We start from the raw sequence: 19,091 nt of genomic DNA, 5'->3' as shown, positions 1-19,091 counted from the left end.
TGATATCTCAAGGTGTACGTAGAAGGAAAAGAGCATCAGCTACCTAAGAATTTAACTCCTCTATTGACATTGAAATTGTGAAATAAACACTTTGCAGTACTTGACTGTGGTGCACACCAGTCTACACATTTGCCTGCTACCTTAATGATGCTCTTTTAACTCACAGAAAGTTTTTGCTACAGGCAATCTCGGAGAATACGTAGCCCTACCGGGAGGGCTACCAGAACAATGGCCCTTGCAGAGGAAAAATGGGTGAAAAAGAGGGTCATACCACAAATGTTTTGGAATATGTTAAACTTTGTTCTTTTCCTGAGAGAAAGGGGGGAAAAGAGAAGGAGAGAGAGAACATACCTAACTTGTTCTTCCACTGAGAAATATTTATGTCTTTCTCTCAGGTTAGTGACTAATAGTGTTATCTGTATATATGTGTATGTATATGTGTGTACATGAATATATATGCACACACATACATCTGTATACATATACATACATGTGTATATATATTTACATAAAAAAGCAGTTAATCTTATAGCTTTATAAGGATAGGTGCTTCAGATAGTCGTGTATTTAAATGTTTTTCTGTTGCATTTCCAACATTTTACTTGTTTATTGTTTAGTTGCCTTAGATCTGCTTATAGGTGACTACAGATATTTTAATACTCACTCACCCTCTTTTAAAACTTTCCATTTTAGGTCCATATGTTGAAAAAATCCAAGCAGAAACAGAAAAAAACTGGAAGCCTGAGAGAGATGAGAGTGGATAGCATGTCAGTCTCTGAAGGAGGACGCTAAGTGGATACCTGTGCTCAGAAGTGATGCAGCACACCTACCGTAGATACCAAGATGGTTCAGTAAAACCGAGTGTAGATAACTAGTGAAGAGGGTTGCTTATGAGCGTGCCTTTCATTACATTTTGATAGTACTGGGTTCTACTTCGTCTTTCAAAGATAGTGCCTCATTGTTACCAATAACTATTATGTACCACTTGTCTCATCTGAAATGTTTACTTTGGGTTGCTTTTCCATAAGCCATTGTCCAGTTTTTCATGTATATAGAAACTGAGGCCAAACAGAGATTCCAAGATGCTGAGATTTCTGCATCTACCTTCACAAAGACTCTTCCCCTCCTCCCAGCTTTTTCTTACAGAAAATCATTCCATAGATAAATTCTGGTGCATTGTTCCATAAATGAAAATGTGTTCCTTTAAATTAATGCTCACAGTAGCCTCCCAACCAAAAAAAGGCAAAGACATGAGCTGCTGAGAACTCCTTGGATCAGTCCAAACAGCACAGCTGAAACCGTACTACTGTAAAGAGAAAAATGCAGAACACAGGAGAGATTATTTCTATAAAAGGAGCCCCGTGCACTGGGAAGAGAGAAAGTACTAGAACAGTTGAGTCAAAATATTTCAGAGCATTTACTTCAACAGTATTTGGACAGTATGAATGAAGGGGAAACAGCTGGTAGAGCAAGTTTCCAACTGCAACTTAGTTTCTCCTATATTATTCAGCCAAAACCTGTTTTAAAAGGCATTTGATTTTCAGCAGCTACTACTCTAATGTAAAAAAGGAACAAGAACACCTGAGGCAGTATTACATTATACTGATTTTTTTCTGTCATTGAAACCATTATCTTTGACACCAGACTTTCTTGTCTTTACTTGTGCTGTTTCATTTTCATTAATTTGTCACAGTTGGACTGTTATTTAACAGCAAGCTCGAAGACTAAAAGAATCATCACTAATTAGGGTAAAAGAAGTACCATTTAGTGTTTACTTAAGTAAATTAGCACAGTCATATGTTAGAGCTGAATTACAGCATAGCTTCGCTGAGGAGCCTTAGGAGGTATTGAAGCCTGTAGCGTGCATGTAACATGCTGTAGGCATCAGATAACTGGGAATCCAATAGCCATCATGAAAACTCACTTACCTGGTCAGCCTTCTCAAGTCCTTGGTGGGTGTTGTTATCAGGTGTGGGCCCAGGGACATGGTCACTGTCTTTTCTCACTTGGATGAGTGTGTGCTCTTCAGAGGCTGTTCCTCTGTCAGCTCCTGTGAGACCGAGATCACCTCTCTGTGCTTACCTATCTGCTAAAAATGTGGGGATCCAGTACTTCTTTTACAGCTTCCTGCTAGAGACTGCTGCTAGAGCAGACATGGTCCTGTCATACACTACATGTATCTGCTGTCCATGACCATAGTTGTGTTGGTCTGCACTCACATCTCTGCTGGTCTCATCTCACCATGGTTCTCCAGTGAGTGAACCTTTCACTTCAGGTCAACATCATACACAAGGGGCTCTCTGAGCCAGCTGTGGCGCGGGGGGCCTGCATGGTTTTGCCACTTGTATGTGTCTGCTGCTTGGAGCTACTTAAGCCATGTTGGCCAGAGCCCACTTAGCTAGCCAGTGGGCTTACTTGTCCTCTGTTACACGGTAATAGTAATAACTAATTCAGCTATGGGTGGCATGAATTCATCGCTCAAGGGGCAGCTTGGCGAGCATTCTTCTTGCCAGTGTGTCTAGAAAAACATCTGCAGCTGCTTCAGGTGACTTCAGTGTAACTTTGAAATATGCGAAAGCCGTTTCGTGTTGGAGCCAGTTATGTGCAGAGGCAGTTCTTGCTGGGTCTTGTTGATCAGTCTGTACTCTAAGCACTGTGCCAGCTTCAGCAACATCTGATCATTACCTGTGCTTTCTGCTTTCCAGTCACGGTGCAGACGGGGGTGTGAATGTGGGTGCTGCAAGACAGTCATCTATAGCAACAGAATGATACAGCTGGAGCTATGACCAGAGACAAAACAGCCATGCAAAAATGGCAGCCATGGGCAGCCTTTCCTTGCAGTCCAGTCATTCCTTCTGTCCTTAGTGTTCTGGTAGAGATTAATTTGGAGGAGTGACTCCTGTTTTCAATGAAGCCAGTTATTAATTGTTTAAATTGTTAGTTTAATTTTAGGGATGTTCTTCAGGTACCACCATGTGGACTACAGCTTACCTTTTTATTCAACATGCAAACTGGACTCATGCTATGCAGTAGATAGTGTGGATAGTACAGAGCTAAAATCCTTGTCTCCTTATCATTAAACACAGGGTTGTCTCTGCTTCAGAACCTGGGCATGCAGGATCAGCTGGAGCTCTTCTGGCATCCTGGTACCAGCATTACAAGTAGTGTTGTATTTCAGGGTATGCTCTCTCAGGATGAAGCTCACAAATTAGAGCGGAAATCTGAAATAGGTTGCTGCTTATAATTGTCCAGAAAGCCAAAGAAACTGCTTTGTGTCCTCAGGGCAGCAGAAAGAATGCATGGTCTTTCCAATTGATGACTCAGTAATGGAGAAGAAAATTTGACTTTTTGTTACAGAAGACATGTGTAAACTTTAAGCTTGCTGGTACTGACCATCTTCTGCAGCCGAAGTAAATAAACCCATCTTGCTGTTTTTCCAGACATGTATCACCCTGCAGCATGCAACTTACAGTGTTTCATGTTCTTGGCTCATTAAGGGCCTGGCTGTCTCGCCCTGTTGCTCAGTACCTGTTATCTGAAATAACATGAAACTCTTGGGCCACAGTATTTTAATCAGAGGGCCCCTTACTATGGGGATTTTCCATCCCTAGAACACTGTACGAGCCTGTCTCAGGGTAGCGTTGTGGCAGCAAGGCGACACAGAAGTATGAATTCGTGTTCTCCCTGCGACTGCCAGAGGGGATCTTGGTGGAGGGCAGGAAGGCTTTTGAGTTTTCTTTTTTCTTTCCCTTTTCTCTTTTTCCAGAAACCGATTCCCACATGTTAGAGCAGATGAGTGCCGCACTGGAACGAAGACATAACTTAAGAAAAACACACTTGGCATTTAAGGTCTCTGTGCATCATAAAATGATTCTTAGTGTGTTTTGAAGACAAAACAGATTCCTGGGCAGTTGAGATAGGAAAGCTCCTGTAAAGCTTTTAAAAGGAGAAACTCAGTACAGTATTTAACCCCTCTATTAAGATGTTCCAGTTTCAGGTACTGTAAAGGCCAGTATATCAAGAATATGTATATTCTTTTTTTTTTTTTTTTTTTTAACACTTTCATCACACTTAGTATCTGAGAAGGCCTAGTATTTTTTTCCATAGTATGTAAGACTTCCTTGAAGAGAGGAGATAACTCTTTGCAGTTAATATGAAACATTTTCACTTAGCCTTTATCTTTAACAAAACAATGCAGTATAATTTACATGATAGTGGGCAGAGAAATTATTTTCGTCACTGAGTGTTCGAGTAACATTGTGAGAGAACCTAGTGGTCACACGGCCAAGTGCTTTAAATAGTGCAGTAAATAAAGTGTTGGGGATGAGGCTTGGTTCTGCCAAGACAGGTGTTAAATCAACATCAGGGACACAGGACCAGGAACCATAATCTATAGACAGGGAGGAGATGCAGGGTCATTGCTGTCCTGAGCACACTCCTTCATCCTCTCTCCACTGCCTTTTTGCCTTGCCTGTAAACCGTGGCAGGCACAGATAGCACAGCTAGCACCTCTACTGCTGGGACACATGCTCCTGACCTTTTACTAGTGTCCTACTAGGCTTTGCCAGTGTGGGGGAGAGAAGGGTCCTGAAAATCATGGTGTATTTCAAATACCCCACTATTGCAGAAGAGGTAAGGTGGTCAGTTGGTTAAAATCTGTTTGGATGGGTAAACACATTACCTCTGTCTTGAATCAGGAGAACCAAAATTCAAAAGTTCATCCCTGAGATACAGGTGCTACTTCAGAAAATTTGCTGCTTTTTCCCCATGGCTTTTGCACTTGATTGTGTAGTTGAAATTGCTGATGTTTTCATTGCATTGATTTTTAAATGAAGCAGAGTTATTTTGCCAAAAACTTTATTTATATATGTGCGTGTATGCGTATATGTGTATGCATACATATATGCATACACATATATACATACATATATACACCCTTTAAACAGAGGCCTTACTGTTTTTCCTTTCACAGTGCCTACTTGTACAGCTTTTGCTGTGTTACAACATTCTGATAGCACTCACTTCTGGATCTTTCTCTCACCAGTTCTGGACAGAAGGCAGAGCTTGCTTTCTTACTGGTCCCACTGAGGTTCCCAGCACATATTTCTAATGGACATGTGCTTTCCAACAAGACATGATGGCAATATAGTGAAAGGACAACTGTGTTTAGAGTACAGTCTCTTCATGTGTACAGTTTGAGCTCCTCTTACTCTTCCGAGATTTTAATCAAGTCTCTGTGTATCTAAAATCAATGGCAATGTCTGTTGTAGCATTTTAAAAACTACAAGAAGCTGTAGCATAGTCCACTGCAAGACTTAAATAAGGAACAAAACTAAATTAACTGTTATAGACAATTGTTCATTAATTGTCACAGTTACCCTCTTACAAGTATTGTACAGATTGCATTTCTTTAAAGAGCAAACAATTTACGTGTTTTGAATATCAGCTCTTTGGAATCACTAAGCATTTACACGTGCACATTACTCTGCAGCAGTCTGTTGGCATATAAACGTGTCCTTATCAAATGAAGCATCATTTTGTGGGAGGAGAAGGTACGAGGAGCTGTTGTGACGCTTAAAAAGCACTTATGTTGAAGACAGAACAGATGTAGCTGCAGTGAGCAGGTATGGCCTGTGTTGCATAGCTGCCGGTCCGTACTCCAGCACTGAAACTGGGGTTGCGCTGGTGTTGCACGCTTGAGAGACCTAGCAGTAGATATTCTTTCAGTCTGCGCCTCGTACCTCTTCCTTACAACCCTCATAGGAACTGTGCTTTTTCCTCTTCTGCTAGGCTGCCTTCCTGCCCTGTGGGCCCAGCCTGTATACTGAAACTGGTAACAAAGGGATGAGTATGTGGTGGTGAATGTGTGTGGAGAGCGGGGGAATGGCGATCCTGCTCTAAAACACCACTCTGGCTGTTGGGCTTAGACTGTTCATTAATGTCTGCTTCAGCTTCTACATCAGGCATTTAACAGTTGTGCAGCAAAGACTCAGCAACTACTGAACTACCTTGGATTCATGGTGACGGCGTTGCCTCATTTCCAGGCTTTGATCTTATAAGCACCAGTGCATGTATCACTTCATATACTTTTTGCACTTAACAGAAAATGCAGGTTAGGTAGGCTTAGGGTGTAGCAAAATTGCAATGTTTGTACTTTTTTGTAAATATGGGGATGATTCTACAGATACAAAGATGCACTTTCAGGTAACGATGAAAACAAGTTTGTAGAATGCAACTGTTTAGCATTTTCTCTGACTGCTGCATTCCTTGACACCCATCCATCTCTAATACTGTGTTCTCCTTGAAATGAGAGATGGTATCTTCCTCCCATCGCAGTATGTATTTGTAGCTGACTGACTGAAAGTTCATATATATTTTTAAACAATTACAAATTGGCTGCTATTCTAAGATTTAGGTTTATTAGACTGATTTTATAATGCATAATAGTAATGTTAAAGTGTTATTTATAATGTCAGCATTTACTGATTTGACATTGGCTTGTAGGAGAGATCCAGCTCAAAGCCTTCGTTCATTTTGCTATTTAATGTATTTTTTTTAACAGCGTAGCCATTGTATGTGTGGAATGCAGTGAAATGAATGCAAATTACTAATCTTAACCTGCAGTTAGACCAGCAGTTTCAATGTTTACAGGACAGTGACTATTGATTGTAAACCCATACCTGTCAGTTGAAACAGTGCACTCGTTCCGTGTTTTGAAAGCGTTGTTTCTGCTTCCCATGACAATTAATGAAATAGTTGCCTTCTGGTTTACGTTCCTGGTTATGTCTCTTTGGAGAGATTTAAATGTGGATTATGACTTTTCTGCCATGGACTCATAGACAGAATTTCTACTGATAAAAGTGTTGTATTGAACCTGTTTTCCGAAAGATTGACTTTATTTTTTGTGAAGATAATTTATGAGAATGTTTTATAAGCAGATGAGTGTTGTTGAAAAAGTTGGTCTGAAGTCTTGAAATAAATGTGTGTAGATATTAAAGATGTACCCCAAAGCAAAGTATTTTTTAACAGGGCACTGTTACTGGTGTAGTTATCCCTCTGAGCTCTCCTAGCAACACACCCATTTAACACGTCACTCTGCAGAGCTCAAGTGTGTTATTTAGGAGATGACTCGATTTCAGAAGATGTGGCTTCATTTATATTGTGTGTGTCCTGTATTACACCTCTGGCAGCAACTCCTAATATAAACACGAGCTGTAGAAGGCAGAACTTTTCCACCACACAAATCACTGCAGGTTAAAGAGCAGACAGCCCGCCCTTGTGCTTGACTGCAGGAATGTTACAAGTCTGGTGACTGTTTTCCTCTTACAGTCCTCCCTCACTGTCCACAAGGTGTGCCACACATCAGTCCTTTTGCTTTCTGAAGAAAGGCAGGTGCAAATCGACATGTGCCTGTGTCAAACAGTTAACAGCTTGCTTCGTCATGGCACCCCTTTCTTTGTGCTGCTGATCTTGCCAAATTGGGTAGCAAGAGGTGCTCGAACAATTACTGAGTATTTATTGTGTAATTTTAGGTGCTTATAAAGCCTTCACTGCTTATTTCAAAGCAAAATTCTGGGGATCTGTAGCATAGCAATAGCCGTATAACTCCAGCTTTCTGAACATGCCAAAAGCAAGTTATCCTTGAGATAGTTTAATTAGCAATGGTGTAGATAGTAGCAATCAATACCTTGAAGCTGCAAGTTCTGATTATTGGAAGGGAGCATCTCTGCTTTGAATGCAAAGCATTACAGAGTTTGGAATTCACTATAGATTTCAGCGTCCCTCCTACTTATGTACCACCCATGACGTCTTAACTCTTCTCAAAACTATGGCTTAACTATTGCTTAAATAACTGTGTTTTTCACCTCTGGTTATTTAAATCATCCAACTTCAAGCAGTTTTATGAATGCTATTTTAATATCAAGATACTCTTAAGATGTCTTATAGCATTTCTTGTGAATGTTCTAACACATTGGTAATAAATCATCTTGGCCCAATAAGCTAAGGTAAGCTGACCATTGAGCAGTTTAGTTATTGTCTACTGCTTATTCTTTGTACATCTGCCTAATAATTCTCAGAAAAAAAAAGCCTAAGTATAAGCATTGAAGTGGTTGAAAACTGTTTCCACATTGTGTGCCTCAAACCAGTAATGCATTATCACACGTTTACTTGTGGATTGGTCTCAGAAACAGGCTTTTAATGATGTAACTTGTTTCTCAATGTCTGCCTTGAAAATGAGACACGTCACTATGCTGTGGTAACTTGTCTACAAATAACATACCTAGTGTACTAATTGGTTTAAAAAAAAGTAATTTATAAAAGATGGACTTTTCTCTTATATTTAAACATCTGTTTGTCCTTGGGTTATGTTCTTAGAACAATTCTGTATATATTTTGCAATATGTGTTTTGTGTTTGATTGTACATTTTGCACTGATTCAAAATTCTGTATTCTAAGTATTATTTACAAGTTCCAGAGATCTGTAACTAGAATTTGTCTGTGAAAAATACAACATCTCTTCTACCCTGGATGTTTGTGGAGTAGTCATGCTTTAAAAATAGTGAACAGTCTCTACTTCTGCGGAGACAAACATACCTTGTTTCAGCTGGGCAGTACTTTTATAGGTGTTCTGTAGCCTTGGCGTTTGAGATTGGGTCATGCTCCGTGAGAGAATGGCTGTGTTGTAGCAGTGTTCTTTTGTAGGTTTTAGTTTCTAAGATGACACCTACACGCTAAGTTTGAGCCCTGCAACATTCAGGCACTCCTAGAACCCTTATTTCTGTGGGTAGCACTTACTGTAACAGGTAAAATCTGTGATGGCGCCATAGTGTGTTAAGCATTTTTGGTTTTGTCATTGTAACTTTAATGATGATCCAGATTTTCCAAGGTAGTTTTGTGCAATTGCTTGCCCTGTTTGTGCTCCTCCAGAAACACATGACCTGGTGTTTTCAGGCTGTGGGGAAGAGGCCCTGTGTAGCCCTATTGTGCTTGGATTGGGTGAGCAGTGGTGGACCTGGCCTGCACAACCCAAGGGCCAGACCCCATGGACCTTGGCTTGGAGGGAGTCCACTGAGGCAAGAGGAAGGGCTGTCCAAGGGGCAGAGCCCAGGTGGAAACCCTGCCCCACAGTGGGTGGACAGCCCACCCCTCCCTGGAGGTCAAGACCCGTCAGCTCCTGGCCTGCCTATCACGGCTGATGGGGTCCATCAGCTTGACACTTCCACTTAGGATGTCCCTGCTGCAGTAACCCCTGGAGGTTACTGGCATGGAGCAATTGTTTCTCCCCACTCTGTTCAGCAATTGACTGCAGAACAGGGGAGGGCTTGTTTTTTGCCCTAGCATCTCAGGGTAAACCTTAGTGTTCCTTCCTGGACTGCAAATCAACAAGCTCTGAAGCAGCTACAACTACATTTTAAAAACATGTATAGAAAAACTCAGTTCAGGACTACTGTTCTGGGAAAAGTGCGGAAGCAAACAAAATATTGACCTTCATGTAGAGGGGAAAAAAAAAACAACAAAAAAACCCAAAACAAACACAAAACACCCAAACCTGAAGTGTTCATGATTTAACCAAGCTTTATGCTTACTAGCTTGCCTTAAAAATAGAAGAAAAATTGCCCTTTCTCTGGTAACTGGGGAAGTGAAATAGCATTTTCCGCTTATTCTTTCTTCAGGTCCTAGTGGTGGTGTGGCACACTAAAACATACTGCTCTTCACATTGTATGCATTTCTTCTCAACTTTCACACATTGCAACCCAGCCCCTATTTCAAATATGCAGTTACAGGAGCCAGCTAGGCTGTCCAGTGTGTAAAACACCTGTACCTGGAGGACTGGGGAGATCTCCGTGGGTGCTGAATGTGGTGAAGTCCTTCCAAATGCTGCAGGTGGGCTTGTGGTACACCTTTGTGAGACAACAGCATGCAGTGAGCTAAGTGAACTTTGTTTTTCAGGAGATGTGACCAAAAAATTCATCCTCATACATAGTCCTGAAAAAGAAAGGGAGTATGATCTAATTGTCCAGTAACTGAAAAGAAGCAGGCAGCGATGAAACCATGATCCTCCTTCTTAGCAGAGCACTGCTAGAGGCTCTGGCATCACACCTGACAGACGTGTCCTCGAAGTGGTGGGCATGACACCCCAGCCCACCCACAGGAGGCAGCCAGCAGATGTACGCTGTGGTGCAGGTGCCATGTGAGGCTTCTTGTAAAGTCGCTTAGTGAGCATAAAGGCACATCCTCAGTCCTACCCATGTGCAGGGAGGCCTTGAAACCTTTACCCAAACCTAAATGAGAGTGCTCTGACTGCCAAAGGGAAAGAGGAAAAGAAGGAAAGCAGTGCAAGTGGAGGAGCTTCCTAGCTGGGGCTCCAGATGACCCAGAAATTCACTGCTGGAGGGATTTGGGGGACAAGGGGTTGTTTGGGTATCTAGAGGGTTGCACCCCATGTTTAAGTGCATGGAGTACACCTGAAGTGGCCTGTGAGCAGAAATGGTACCAGGTCAAGTTATCTGCCATTTCAGGGTGAGACACCATAGGCTTTAGTGGAGGATTAATACTTACACAGTTCAATACACATCCAGGAAATCTGGTGCTTCCAAGATGTCATGACGTTCTACCTATACTGATGATGATCTGCCAGTCAATTTTACCCCTGCCCTCCTCTGAGCTGGGAGAACAGCAAGGACCTGGTTTGCCAGCAGAGTGGACGATTTCCAGCGGTCACTCCCTTCCTGCTCGTGTGGGGTTGTGCCTTGCAATCTGGCCGTGCCACATTCCCATCCAGGGGAACTGGTGTCTGAGAATGGGAAAGATGGTTTGGCCATCATAAATCCCATGGTTTGACTTCCAAGTGGATTTAGTCACCAGTTAGACACACTTTGAAGTACACCTAAGCAAAAAACTTTTAGGCAAATACTTACGTCACAAGGAAATTAAATTGAAGGGCAGCTGGATCCATTTTGGACATCAAATTCATCATAAGATGACAGCTTTGGCCCCTTAAAACAAATGCATTCTTGTTGCAGAAAACTGGTGGACTGTAGGACGCAGGGGATTCCTCCTGCTGGCGCAGAATGACTGAATGCTGGAACACATGGTGGTGGTCGCTGTGTTTCCTCATTCGCAGGACCAGCCTGTTGCAAACAGATCAACGCCGGCATAGAGCAATGCCTTTGCAGGCACCCACATACAGGCACGCAGCATTGACATGAGCAGTACAAATGGGCCAACCCTGTGCCTTCTCACCAACTAATTGGGCTCAAAGTTCACTACTGAATGAATCTCTCTCAATTTTCCCAGGCCTCTCTTGTAGCTGGCACCATACTCTTGGCCTATCCAGAACCTGGCTCGCACACCTCTCAACCAAGAAATCCAGCTTAGAAGTCTGCTAAGGGATCACAGAGAGAGAGAGGAAAAACAACAACGACAACAACAAAACTGTTATAGACAGAGTTTAAAAAGGAGGTAGAACAGTCTGCAAGGATCAGGCACAGAGCCTGGCCAGGCAAGTGCTCTGAACAGGAGCCTGCTGGCTTAACACGGCGCCCTTGGAGTAAGAGGGGAGTCGGGGCAGGTGTCAGAAAAGACACACAGAGAAACTGCACATGGACTGTGCCTCACCCCAGACTGGGAAATGGGGCAGGGACAAGCTCTGTCACCTTCAGGGCTTCCCTCAGCCAACCTGTGCTGTGAATCAAATTGATCATTTACCACAAACAGCCACTCTCACCGGCAAGTGGTGGCACCGCTGCTGGAACAGTGCTGCCGAGTCTGTGCTGGCTACCTACGATGCTGGTGTGAGCCCAGGATTTCTGGGGATGCTGCTCACACCTCTGCTCATTCACACACTGTTCTGAGGTCAGGACCTCCTGGCTCAAAGCAGCTTTCCCTCCTGCAATTCCCAAAGCACAAGCAACCACAGTAGCAGCTCTGGGGGCACAAAACATCCCCAGCAGCAAGGACATCAGACATGGATCTTGCCAGTCCTGCTTCAAACTGGGCAATTTGAAACAAATCAATCCAGTCACATGGGCCACTAAACAACCTCGCATTGAAGGTCCCGCTCCCACATCTCTCTGATGCAGAAGGATGGCTTGGTATCCTCTCCTCTGCCTCAGCAGCCTCCTCGACAGAACATGGAGCAGAGCTGGTAGCAACAGTCTCCTACTCAGTCTCGTAAGTCACAGTCCCCACAGCTGCACCCGGACATCTGTCCAAACAAAACTTCTGGACGCTGAGGGGGCTGTCTGACAGAGTCTCAGCACATCTGCAACAAAGATGTGGAAACAGACCTCACCCAGCAGATGCCAGACCTGAAAAGCCTCCATCAGCCCTGTTACAGGAGAGCAGACTGTCTCAGTCGACCGGGAGATACTTTTGTCTTCTGCACTCTTCCACCTCAGCTTCCCAACCTTTGGCTCCTGCTGGTACCTCCATCCTCCTAACTCCTCATCAGCCATCCCCTTCCCATGGCTCACTGGCACTCCTGTGTCACTGATCTGTACAATCACTTGCCATATTTGCTCTCCTCTAGAAACATCTAACATTTTTTTCAGACTTCTTTGGGTTATAAGTGAACATTGTGTGGATTTTTTTTCAATCTCTTTAAATTTGTAACTGTGGTGTGTCAACAGCTCTGGTCATAGACTTTAAACCGCAGCCTGCTAAAACCTGTCCAAAGTCTCACTTTTATCTGCCTGTTAGAGGGAGCCGCTTTCGTTTCTGTTAATTATAAATACCCTTCCAGATGTCTGACAAGTTTTATGCTGAGTGTTGGCACAAAACAAAGCAGTATCATTAAGTACCACACAACTAAAACAGGGACCTTTGTTCTCGCAATTCTTCTTTATATACAAACAAGGCCATTTGCTGCTGGGCACAGCTTTACGATTTTGCTGTCTAGTTAACTGTACTCACTGTTAAACTGGAGGTTGCTGCCCTCTTGCTTTCTGACTGAGGATAGCAAAACCCTCCACTGCATTAGGAAAGGCTTTCAGGAACCCCCCTGCCCAGCCACTGGATGTGCTATTGCTGCAGGTTAAAAAATATCTTAAGAGAAATTGTGTACTGTAGTTATGGAAAGATGCTTATGCTATAACTTGTTTGGTTCATGGATAAAAAAAGCTTGTTCCGTTTTTTTAAAGTCATCTCCTCCTCCAAAGTGATCATCAGTTTGGGGAGAGGAAAAAAAGGCATTAAGGTGGGATGTTTGAGGGCACAGGTTTCTGAGGCTGCTCTCCCAGTGTCTCCAGAACTTTCTTTGATGGTCCTTCATGCTGTCTTCTCCATGGTGCCTGCCTCCATCCCCGCCGTGGGGTGCTTCCTTGCACCAGGCCATGTTGTTGAACCCAGATACTCATCGCCCGTGCTGGGAGCAGTGGTGGTGCCATGCCATGCTGCTGCGTGGAGAGCGTGGGCTGGCCACCTTCTTCTGATCCCATCCCAAGAAGAAAGTGGGTGCTAGGGCTGCACCTTGGTGGAGAGAAAGTTGAGCTTTTTCCCGCAGTAGTGTCCCCAGAGGCTCCTGCTTTGTCCTGCCACTGCCAAGGACTGTTGCTGCTGAGGAGTGTGTCACCAGTGGGTCTTGCTGGGTCTTGTCGGGCAGCGAGGTGGTCCAACCCCCGGAGCAGCATGCAGCTGAAGGCATGAGGTGCTGCTCTGCAGGTGCCATTCCCTTCTGGAGGGGGGTATGCATGCTGGGGAAGCATTGCCCTAGGGGTGGCCCACCTGTCCCCAGTAGCCCCACAGAGGAAGGGCACAAGGGACCTCGTCCCCTGTGGGGGAAAATTTGGCACGGGGAGCGTGGCTCTCTGAAACCTGCCTGCAAAGGGACGCGGGGCAGCCCAAGGCATGGCCCAGCAGCCAGGCCACATGGTGCTGGGCTTGGGGTGAGCTGGGGGAACGATGTCTTGCACAGCATGAGGGCCAAGCCCTGCAGCGCCCAGCAGCGGGGAACAAAGCCTGGCCAGGGCCAGGTCCCAGGGTGCTGAGAGTGGCAAAGATCTGCCTGCCGTCAAAAACAGGACTCATAGGTCTCCTATTCAAGTAGGAGCCCGAAATTCACAGCCCAGCATGGCTAAAGGTCAGGACCCACGGCACTCTGCACAGGGGCACAGTGGTGGACAGTGATGGCACGACCCCAAGCCAGATACCATAGGCCTTGGCTTGGAGGGAGGTGGGGAGCGAAGTCCTCAACAGCCCAAGGGCCAGGTCCCTGGGTGCACAGGCAAGGGGAAGTTGGTGGGGTGAGAGTCTGCATGGTCTGAGGACTTGGTCCCACAGTGCTTGGCTAAAGGGAGACCCGGCATGGAAGGACCTGCAGAACAAATATCAAGGCCTCATGTTCCTCAGCTGCTAGAAACTCGCTCCCAGCAAGAGGCCTCCTAGCCACACCAGCAGTAAGAGAACACATCAGCAGCCTGGCCCTTCACAAATGCCTGACCAGCCTTGCAGCCCCGCCAAGCCCCCACGTGTAGCTGTAGCTGAGCAGCCCATTAGGTTTCACTCTCACAGACCACTATCTCAGAGTGAAGGGAAGGCATGCCCTTCCCTGCCTATCACCTTACCTTGGTAAGGCCCATGCCATCCAACTCTGCTCTTTGGCCCTTGGACAGTGCTATTTCAGCAGCGGGACCAGGTGGTGGCCAGCAGCAAATGCTGCCTGCTGGTCCAAGCAAGGGGGTCACCAAGAATCTCAACCTGTTCTCATTTGTGCCATTGCTTTCCAGCTTCAAGGATCTCTGCAGTTAGCCTTACAAGCAAGGTCTCTCCCACCTTCTGTGGGTTTGCGGGTCCACAGCAACATGCTCATGACATGAACTTACCGAGTGGCTGCTGATATAAAGACAGCCTCTCAGACCCTGCAACAGTGCCTGCAAGAAGGCCTGGGAGGGCAGCAGGAAACAAGCTGGCACAACTGCAGCTGCCTTCAGCATCTCCCCCTTGTCATCTTGGTGTGGCAGAATGGGGAGGAGAAACAGCATGTTCCCCTTCCACTCAAGACTATGCAGTGGCAAGCCCCAGAAGCTGTGGTCATGAAAATCTCTCAGCAAAACACCACAGAGCGCTAGAGAGGTGGGACACAGACTTTGGCAGCCACAAGAGAACTGCCACTTGCAGCCTCACTGTGGGGCTTCACTACACGATGCTGGGTGAAGCACCAAGACCAGTGAGCACCCAGACAAAGCCTGCCACTGGGAGGACATCCTGCCAAGGCAAGTAACACAGATCTGCCATAGCAGGACAGATGTTCAACAGAGGAGGAGAAATCAAAAGGGTCTTAAGTGCAACCCTGAGAGCATGGATGTGCTTTGCTATGACTTCGGTAAATGGACGGGCAGGGCAGGTGTCAGAAAACACACCCACAGAAACTGCACGCAGACAGCGCCTCATCCCAGACTGGGAAATGGGGCAGAGACAAAATCGGTCACCTTCAGGACTTCTGTCAGCCAACCTGTGCTGTGAATGCTCAGCCGCTCTCACAGGCAAGTGCTGGCACTCCTGCTGGAATAGTGCCTCTGAGTCTGTGCCGGCTACCTATGACACTGGTGTGAGCCCAGGATTTCTGGGGATGCTGCTCACACGTCGGCTCGCTTGCACACTGTTTTGAGGTCAGGACCTCCTGGCTCAAAGCAGCTTTCCCTCCTGCAATTCCCAAAGCACAAGCAACCACAGTAGCAGCTCTGGGGGCACAAAACATCCCCAGCAGTAAGGACATCAGACGTGGATCCTGCCGGTCTTGCTTCAAACTGGCCAAGTTGAAACAAATTAATCCAGTCATATGGGCCACTACACAACCTTGCATTAAAACAGAATATGATCCTCTTCTCCATGAACCCTCCCTCTACTATGTCCCCAAGCTAACAGGACAGCATTGGACCCTTTGCCACAGCACAAGATGTCTTCACCTCCAGAACTACCTGGGCCAAAGCACACTTCACCTGTAGCTTCTCCTCCTGAGCAGGGCAGGAACAGACACCAGAAACAAAAGCAGAACACTCTTACCAGAAAGGAGCTCAGGGGAACCTGCCAGAGAGGAACAAAGATGACAACACAAGATGGAGCACACTCCGTTAGAAGAGCCAGAACAGGGATGAAATCTACCTAATTTTATTTCAGGCATTACAAAGCTTCAAGTACTACAAAACACCTTCTGGCTTTCCAGCGACGAATCTGGAGAGAACTGTAAGTGCTCTTTTTGCTCTGCCTGTCCTGGGACAAAGGATTTCTGCCTTTTAGGGAAGTGCCACTTAAAAAAATCGAATTCATCTGCACACACAGAAAAGGGAATCACTCTCACATCTCTCTCACAGCAGGATGACTTGGCTTTTCCCTCCTCTGCGCAGCAGCCTCCTCAACAAAACAGGGAGCAGAGCTGGTGACACGTTTCTCCACTGCAGCTCCACCCAGCTCACTCAGGAGCGGAGAACAGGGGTTAGCTCCGTCCACACTCATGCCTTTAGGGGCTGTGGCGCAGACAGACAGGACCATCTCGAGCCTCCCCGCTCCTGTCGGGGCCCCGGCCTCAATCCCCTCCCCTGCTGCATGCAGCACGTCTCTCTTCCCTGGCCTCTACCTCCAAACCCTCCGCTCCTCACACGGCCGCTGACAGCTCCTCCGGCTTCCTCACTGCTCCCGCCACTGCTCTCCTCTCCCCCACCTCAGCTTCACAGCCTCCGGCTCCTGCTGCCACCACCCCCCACCTCCTAACCCCTCCAAATTTCTGCCTGGCCATGTCCAAACAGCTGCTGCTACAGCCACAGCCCGACTGCCCACGGACACAAGGAGCATCTCCTGCCCTCGACAGGAGCCCTGCCCCAGAGCAAAGCCCCAGCAGATCCACCCGCCAGCCCCAGGGACGACTCCCCCTCCCCAGGGCACCTGCCCGCTCCACCAGCACCGCCACGCCAGGGAACTTCCCAGAAAGCACGACCAGCAGAGCGCTGCCATCGCAAAGGGCCCTTTGCGGAGCAGCGGGAAGGTTACGAGGCAGTCCTGTCAGCCGTCAGAAAAATGCTACGCTCTCAGGCACAAAAGCTGAAGCAGCTGCTGCTCTCACGAGGGCTCTGAGCGCATCCTCAGCTCCCCCTCTGGCACCCAGACCCCTGACGCACACGGGACTCAGGCAGGCGACAGGGGCAGGATGCGCCTGCTTTCTGTGGGTCTTCCAGAAAGAGCAGGCACCACGGCAGGATTAAGCTGTCACTCTGCTCCGTGCCACTTCACAGCTACGCCGCCGTGCAAGCGGCCCACCGCTGCCATTTCCATTCAATGCAAGGCTTCGAACCCATCCCGGTGACCTGCAGAGGATTACCACCACAATCACAGCTCCAGCGGACTTAGCGCAGCCACAATGAGGGAACAGCAAACACTTTCTCGCCACCATCAGCTGACGGCCCAGGGCGGCCGAAAACAACACAGAAAGAGAAATGATGGGGCAGCAGTTGGCTAAGCCACCCGGATTAGAGAGGCTCAAAGGGGGCTGAAAACCAGCGTGTACTGCAAAACCAGCATGTACCGCTAACCCAGCAAAACTGCAGCTCCAGCCCTCATCTCAGTTCACCCAAACGCGGTCGGGCAGCTGCTGGGTCCGAGCACGCCAAGAAGGGCCACAAACACCAATGCTGCAACGGAGAAGTCAGCCAAGAAGTAAAGAGCAGCCACCTGCGGACAACCATCACCCTGAACATGCAGCGTCGCCTGTCACCTACACACAAACATCCTTCTGCTTTCTATCGCACTGGTCGCAACGGGAAACTGCGACAGCCCCGCGCACCCTTGCTATGACACCTTTGGCCAGGTTTCTCCCCAGAAGACATGGCAGCAGGCCAAGAGCACGGGGGAGCTGTGGCAGCAGCCAAAAAGGCAGAGAGTCACCCGTCATCCTCCTGGGTACCGACCCACATTCAAACTTCACCTTCTGCAAGGGCGGGAGCCCAGACTCCAACATCCAAAACGCACAGCTGGCATGGCAGCATCCAAGGGTCCAGCACATTTCCTCGCACCTCGCTCACACACGCGCGCGCACACACACACGTGCACACACTGACCTGTTTACCACAGTGACGTGCCTCTGCATGGGCATTTCTTTAGATGGTCCACTCCCAGCGGCTGGAGGCAAGGCAGACCGGGCACTCTCCAGAGTGGGTTTCACCACGCCGCACGCCACTCCTCTGCCTCGTGGCGGGCGAGGAACAGGCCTCTTGCTGCCTTCTTCTGGCATGCTCAAGGGCCTGGGCTGTCGCAAAGTTCCTTTGGGCTTTCCTAAAGAGTTTGCAGACGTAGCCGTGAGTAGCGCTCTCCTCTGCCCAACCCAAAGAGACTTCAAGCACAGCACATGACTCCCTCCAGGGAGCCCAGGCTTGTCCACAAGACACTTCAGAAGGATGCTCTCAGCCACTCTCGTGGGTCTTTTTGCTACAGTATCGTGGCTCGCACCCAAGGACTCACAAACCGCCATCTCCACTGCCGCGCTGCAGCAGGCAAAGAGACAGGACACCCAGCTCTCCTCACACTCTCGGAAAAGCCGTGCACCTGTGAGGTGCCACAACAGCTCACGTCTCAGCTGGAACCCGTGGTCAGGCTGCCCTTTACCACCCAACGGCAGCAGCAGCAGCTCCCAGAGGTGCAGCACGTGCAGCCTAACTCCACCTCCTCGGCCACCTCCCGCACCGCTGCACAAACGGTTTCTTCTTCTCTACCCTGGCTTGCAAGCACCTTCCTCCCAAACTCCCACCACACAGCACAGGTTCCCAAATAACACCTGCAGAGGAGCTCGCCACGCTGGCCAGCAGGCCACACTGGGATAAACAAGCTCTTGGTCACTCCACTGTTCACTTGCTGGCGGTACCACACCAATTTTGGTGGGCTCAAACACTTCCGAGGGGCATTGCCGTGTAAGGCAGTGACCCAACGTGCCTTTATGATCACTGTCGTTTCATTGGGATACGAGTCACCAGTTCAGCTTCCCAACTAGAGGCTAGACTGCTGGGGCGATCGCAGGAGAGCAAGAAGCAGCAAACCCTTCGTTACGGACGAGAACAGGGGAATACAAGCAAACTGCGACACCCACTGTTGCTGCAAGCTGCTGACTC

The 19,091-nt window shown here is 47.3% G+C and overlaps 1 protein-coding gene across 3 annotated transcripts in view; it reads left to right on the top strand.

Annotated features, from left to right (window-relative positions):
* The window catches only part of DGKQ (diacylglycerol kinase theta), a 103,918-nt gene extending 95,390 nt beyond the window's left edge, over positions 1-8,528 (top strand). For all 3 annotated transcript variants that reach the window (XM_087741997.1, XM_087741998.1, XM_087742002.1), the window contains one exon: positions 694-8,528. In XM_087741997.1, coding sequence (XP_087598123.1) covers positions 694-792 — 99 coding nt within the window. In that variant the 3' untranslated portion in view covers positions 793-8,528. The remainder of the gene's footprint in view (positions 1-693) is intronic.
* The last annotated feature ends 10,563 nt before the right edge of the window (positions 8,529-19,091 follow it).

This window comes from Nipponia nippon, unplaced genomic scaffold (assembly GCF_047370975.1).
Source record: "Nipponia nippon isolate SJK-2023a ecotype South Korea unplaced genomic scaffold, ASM4737097v1 scaffold_8, whole genome shotgun sequence".
In the NCBI taxonomy this organism is placed as follows: Eukaryota; Metazoa; Chordata; class Aves; order Pelecaniformes; family Threskiornithidae; genus Nipponia; species Nipponia nippon.
The sequence above is the reverse complement of the archived record's forward strand: the minus strand, read 5'-3'. Positions and strand labels throughout refer to the sequence as shown.